We start from the raw sequence: 6314 nt of genomic DNA, 5'->3' as shown, positions 1-6314 counted from the left end.
GCCAAAAACAACCAGGTTCGTCTCTCGTCTCAGGAGAGAAGATGAGAATCATCCTTGACATCATCCAACCTAGGGTTTGAAGATTCTCAAAGAGGAAAAGGAAAAACGCCCATCAAAACAGAAAAAAAAAACTAAGTTTTTTTTCCTATGTATTTAATCAATGCTGATTGAGGAAGAAGAAAAAATCCAAACAAAACAGAAAAAAAACCCAAGTTGTTTCCTACTTAATTAATCAATGCTGATTATCTTTTCAAGCGTTAGACACGAGCCAAATTCTTATGCATTGCCGAAAAATCAGTACGATTACCTTGGACAAGAACCAAATACACCCAAAAATGCCTGTCCGCGCTCTAGTGCCAGAGCTAACAAATAAGCAGCGAGCATGTTACAATAATCACACCCCGGTTTCTGGTTTATCTGTTGCCAGAATTCAAGCCAACGATCTTATCCATCATATATATAGCACGAAACGCATCCCACACCATAATCCTGTAGCTACTATATCTCATAAGTATTACTTCATGTCCGACATGGATATCAGAGGAGAGGAAGCTTTTCTTGGTGCCCTCATCTAAGAAGCAGTAAGAATTTCACCCTGCAGCGCCATGGCAATCTTTGCTGGTTCTGCTGATGTTTCCTCTTGTTTTGCCTGTGATGATACAAGAAATCTCCAGTTGAGTTTTTCGACATTCACGTTTGGCATATGGAGAACCAGGCTAGATATTATGGTAGAAAACTACTTCAAGATTTCTAAGTTCTAACAAATATGGGCGCCACAGAAGATTAGTAATCTTACAATAGAGGTTTTTTAACATAGAAATGATGCCTTAGTGTCTCTATCCCAGTACGTTTTACCAACCTATTTAAAACTCCGGTACTCCTTGCTTAGAGACCAATTGTTGCCAACTGGTCATAAAAAATATACAACATACTAAGATAAATATATTATATTTTGCAGCAGTTAACAAAAGTCTGAAAAGCAATAAAGCCAACTGGACATTTGGAGACTAATTAATTCTTTAGACTGTTCTCTTATTGTATTAGCAGGTAAAGGTATAACCAGTCAACAAGTAAAGTTATCTCAGAAGTCATGGGAAAATGTAAATGTTCCTTTTGAGAAAATCTCTCCAAGTTAAGAAATCACACCAGATACAAGACAGGTACACATCACAAAAGATAGAGCTGTAACTTATCAGGGTTTAGGAAATAGTCTCAGAAAGCAGATGGGACAATTAACAGTTACTCACAAAAAGTTGTCCAAATTCTGAAAACAAGCACAGATAATAAAGGCAGATTTATCACTCATCAAGGGTCAAACAAACTTACCCGTTCAGTGGAGCCACAGTATTCTTCTAGCTCTCTCTTTGCAAAGCTTGGAAGAACAAACGCTGCCCTATGCATCTGGACACCAGCCAAAATTATGAATCAGTAGTTATCTGATGACACTGACAGGGAATTATAATGCAAGATATCTCAAATCTGGGTTGGGGTAGAGTATTTTTGAAGGAAAAGATGAGGTATACAAAAACTTGCAAATTAAAGAAAATAAATCAATGATAGCAGAAAAATTCAGAAAACCTGGAACTCTGCATCATTTTATTAGGAGTGCGTTTGGCATACCAAGACAAAAGCATTACAGTATAATGTAAACTTGGCAGAACAAGATTCGTAGGTAACTTTCTAAATAGGACAAACCTCTGTATTATAAAATCTGATGTCCCTCCCTGCTGTCATAGCACCTTCTAGTTTCTCAATTGGATTTATGGGTACAAGGAAGTTGACTGGTGGACCCTCTTTGGCACATAGCAAAAAACCAATCGCACCACTGCAGATCAAGTAAATGGTGTGTTACAAGTAAATTTCAAACAGAGCAACATCTAGCATTTCAAATATTTCATCTAGAGCTGCAAGCAAGCAACATTTGTTTCTCACAACCTGCAGCACTATGGGTTTAATCAACCACAGTACCAAACAGATACTTTCACTAATCACGTTACTTGACAAATACAATTTTCTTAAGCTAAGCTACCTGTTCCAGGCTAGGTAACCTGGTTATTTCAATCTGAACCATATGTACCTTAATGTTTGTCCATATGGTTGCAACTGGTCACTACTGTAAAATATTGCAGCTCGCGTCAACTGACATGACCAGGTAAAATGTATATACAATGTTGGAAATATTTGCTCACTAATGTTTTGTCAGAATAAGACTGGTTCCTTGCATCAGTTGAGCTACATCTGACACATCCTATGATTGATTGCCCAGCACTGCAACTAGTTAGCTGCCAACAATAGTGACAACCATGAGGATAAAACCAGAAAGGTAGTTCACGATTAGAACCAACCAAGTCCCATGCTACCACATTACTAAACTCAATCTTGCCGACATGTCAAAAAGGAAAGAAGAATGTGTTCGCATAAAGCTTAAAACTGAGGGCCTAATATGTGCAACTACTCAACTGGGAGTAGCCCACAATTTTGCATGGCTGCCATGCATTAACAGGAAAGAAAACCAACCACGCCCATATATGTTATATGGGGAACTCGGTTTCAGTAATAAAAAGGCTATTCTGTTACATGCATTTTAGTACATCCCACCTATCTGGAATATGAATACAAGCTGTTGTGACTACTGACGGCATGGACAGCTTTACAACCAAATAAATAGGCTAAGTTTACAGTGCATGCTAAATTTATCATATTATGCTGCTTGGCAGTTGCTGTGAGATGAAATAGTTAATCTTGCAAAACATAAATAAGCAAACTTGTGTACAACATACGTACATGTGATGGCATTATGCTTTATTTATGGTCCACAACAATGAAATTGACCTAAAAGCACTTTGATGAAACCAAATTAAGGAACTTGTATAATTATAAGTATACACCATTTTCTCACAATTTACAATTACATTACTTTACATAACAGTGACAAAAGAATCTTGAATAGACACTGAAAGTACATGTGTTCATAACAATTGTTTTTAAACTCAGAAGTCGGAACAGAATGTGCAGTAACTTGCAAAATGCAACATTTATAGTAAGAACATCAGAAATAGGTGTGCATAGAAAATAGAGGATAAAGGTCAGGGGTAGATGTAAAAAGGGTGATAACCTAGGATATGTCGGGACACTTGTCCAGGCATAGTGGACAGAACCCTTGAAAGTCTCACGGCAGATCGAGAGCATGTCCTGAATCAGATGTGTATGCAACCACATACTCTCAGCTTGATTACAGAGAACACCACCGGGTCTCAGAGCTCTAGCAATTGTCTCAAAAAATGGTTTCTCTACAAGTTCCTGAGCAGGACCTGACATAGAAAATGGCGAAGGGCAACGGCAAAAATAAATAGGCATGCTTTCCAAGACAGCTTGTCAGAAGAGAATATATGCTAGTTGCATAAGCTGACCTATAGGATCTGATGAATCAACGATAATAGCATCGTATGTCCCTTCGGGAGAATTTCGTAGGAACTCCACAGCTGGAAGAAAAACAATTTCACCATGAAATTTACAGCATCAAAAACTAAAGGCTACACCTCACAGATAGGAATTTTGGCAGTTTATCAAAAAGTAATGCTGTACTCATGGCCACATGGGATTATCAACATACCATCGCCAACATGAAGTCGAACACGGGGATCTTTAAATCCAACGGATAAATCTGGGAAGAAATCTTTACAAACCTACATGTAAGATGCATGTCAGGAAACTTTAATCGCATGATTATTTTTGTGCGTAAAGGTCAAAGGAAGACTTTACATCAATAACTAGCTGGTCAATTTCACATATATCAATAGACTCCACTGAAGCATGTCTGGCTATTTCTCGAAGTACACCACCATCACCACCTCCAATAACCAAAACCTGCCAGTAGTTTTCTAAGTAAGTGACTAGAGCCCTACATTGTAAATGCAAACAAGGAAAGGTCGATGCTGCTATATAGCAGCACAATATCTCAATGCAATTTCAATCATTAGAGGACATGACAAGGAGTCACATAATTTACTATATAAGAACACATGTCATAAGATTACCTTTTTAGGGGAAGGAATTGAGCAGAGTGGGAGATGAGTAATCATTTCCTGGTATGCACACTCGTCCTTATCAGTCAACTGGACAATACCATCAAGCACAAGGACTTTCCCATAGGTTAACGACTGCATAAAAAAGCTACCATGTTATACAATATTTTGCAAACATAATTTTCGCTTTGGCTGTCAATAGATGAAGATAACCTCAAAAATCAAGACTTCTTGGTATGGTGACTTCCCCTGGTACAAGATCTTTTCCACTTTCAAGGAATGGGCCTCTCCTAAATAGGAAAAATAAATCACATGATTATGAGAAAGAAGTGAATTTGTTTCATTTCACATGTAAATGCCAAAGAAAAATGAGGCGTGAGATGGTACAGAGCAATTGCAATTTCAATGGGAAAGGCATAGTACATGTACGATAAAATGTATTTTTGCAGAAACAGTTCAACATATTTAGGAACAAGGAGTCCAGATTCCCCGGTCAGTATAAACAACGCAGCCATGACCCAGCATTGGAACATTAATTCAACACATTACAGAGGTCAGGAACGAAACTAGTGCCAGAGAAACACAGAAAAAACAATGTTACAGAGCTAGAGAGGGTATTAACGTGTCAAGAGAACTAGTATCTTTGTAAAGAAAAAAAAAACACCGTTGGGATCACATAGATGGTCAGTGTTGACATAAACAGTATTACAACGAAAATGAAGCGGTTGTACACTCATATTTATTTATAGTTAGATTTTCTCTTGTCAATACTGAGGCGGGCTAAATTGTTTTCCCAAAACAGAATGGCTAAAGTGTTCACTAAAAAACTTTCCATATTAATTCAACACAACAACCATGCCCTAATATCAACGCAGGCATGCATCTGCTCAGCCAGTAACCTATGGTGGATTTTTTTCCCACATAAACAGATCTCCTATGGTGGATTATTCAATGTACAAGTATGTCCATCAAGTAAAAAATGGGCAGTGGTGAGGGAAATACCTGGCCACATTGGGTTATTGTAGTACTGCACTTTGCTTGTTTTACCTGTATATGAAGCAATCAGATTTAGATAACAGAATTGGAGAAGTTACGGTATCGACGCAATGTAGCACCAAGCCAGATATTACCAGATCGGGAGCGGGGTTCGCTGAACCATCCCGACACCACAGTGGCATGGCACTTGGCCTCAGATTCAGGCGCTGCGGCCCTCGCCTTGATGCAGCAAGGAGGCAGCGGCTTAGCGAGGCCATCAACCCCACTTCCCTTTGTCTGTGATGTCCCAGTCGAACCATTTCTTGCGTCTCCACCCTCCATAGATCCCGTTCCTCTTAGAAGTTCCCAGCCTCTGAAAGAAAAGGAAAAAAAAAAAAAAGACCAGCTCAACGGAGGTGCATACACAATTTCTGCAGGAAACTGGGCAGCGCATACTGAACCAGGTAAGACCCAACATCACACATACACAAGATAATGCAGGTACTAATGAACGCCAGAGAATCACACCGACAAGAGGCGTGCGCCATGCCAGACATAAAATTGGATGGGGGAACTAAAGTATTTATGCTCAGCAAACGAGGCTCGGCCACAACCACAGCCTGGTATTGATTGATTACAAGAACGTGGGCACTGATTCGAATTGTAAGAGCGGCGTATATTAATCGCGAGAACTGAAAGTACTTTTTTTCAAAAGAGATGAGGTTCTGCAGCTAATGAGCGATCCCCGCCTAATCAAAGAATCGATTTTGAGCCGACACCAACAAGGGAAAAGAAAAGGAGACATCGATGGCGAAGCTAACGAATACAAAAGGTGCGGGCTAGGGTAGGGTTCCGGAAGCTTCGAGAAGCTCCTTGCGGGTACGGTACTGACCTGGGAGTGGGGAAGCGAGCAGGGGCGAGGCGAGGAGGAGACGAGGAGGCGGCGGCGCGAGGGCAGAAGAAATAGGGGACTACTCCGTGGTGGCTTCTCTGCTACTCCTCTCTCTCTTTCCTTTTTTTCTTGCGGAATATGTGCTGCTGTGGGGGAAAGGAGATGCACATTGCCACGGGGAAAGAAGGAAAGGGAGAGGAGATTGCTCTCGGAGCGTGGCCATGCAGCTCCCTCCGATCAAAAATAGATGGTCCTGATTAAAAGTCTGGGTACTAATTATTCGACCTGTTCTTATTCCTATTCAAACCCTACGAGCCCCATATTTTATTCCTTTATTGACGTTAAGCTTCCAAAAGAAGAGCCTGAAGGACTTCCACATTTCCATTGATATGTTACAGATTTTCTTTTGAAACAAGTTTGTC

At 40.0% G+C, this 6314-nt stretch overlaps 1 protein-coding gene across 1 annotated transcript; it reads right to left on the bottom strand.

Annotated features, from left to right (window-relative positions):
* Positions 1-265: 265 nt before the first annotated feature.
* On the bottom strand, positions 266-6053 carry LOC127307391 (spermine synthase). The gene is made up of 12 exons (XM_051338119.2): positions 5893-6053; positions 5156-5373; positions 5028-5072; positions 4239-4315; positions 4038-4160; positions 3763-3867; positions 3614-3686; positions 3411-3482; positions 3116-3311; positions 1696-1825; positions 1327-1401; positions 266-649 (listed from the first exon to the last, which is right to left on the bottom strand). Exons 2-12 carry the CDS (start codon positions 5340-5342, stop codon positions 572-574), a joined length of 1161 nt encoding a protein of 386 aa, XP_051194079.1. The 5' UTR covers positions 5343-5373; positions 5893-6053; the 3' UTR covers positions 266-571.
* Positions 6054-6314: the final 261 nt, after the last annotated feature.

This window comes from Lolium perenne, chromosome 6 (genome assembly GCF_019359855.2).
Source record: "Lolium perenne isolate Kyuss_39 chromosome 6, Kyuss_2.0, whole genome shotgun sequence".
In the NCBI taxonomy this organism is placed as follows: domain Eukaryota; kingdom Viridiplantae; phylum Streptophyta; class Magnoliopsida; order Poales; family Poaceae; genus Lolium; species Lolium perenne.
Note: the sequence above shows the minus strand (reverse complement) of the source record. Positions and strands in the feature narration are given on the sequence as shown.

Bases quoted from the DNA above. Each gene is read 5' to 3' on its own strand.
- LOC127307391 (XM_051338119.2), bottom strand. From the start codon at position 5,342: ATGGAGGGTGGAGACGCAAGAAATGGTTCGACTGGGACATCACAGACA. The intron at 5,073-5,155 runs GTAATATCTGGC...CTTCATATACAG, and splicing joins CGAACCCCGCTCCCGATCTG to GTAAAACAAGCAAAGTGCAG. The intron at 3,868-4,037 runs GTAATCTTATGA...AACTACTGGCAG, and splicing joins CAATTCCTTCCCCTAAAAAG to GTTTTGGTTATTGGAGGTGG.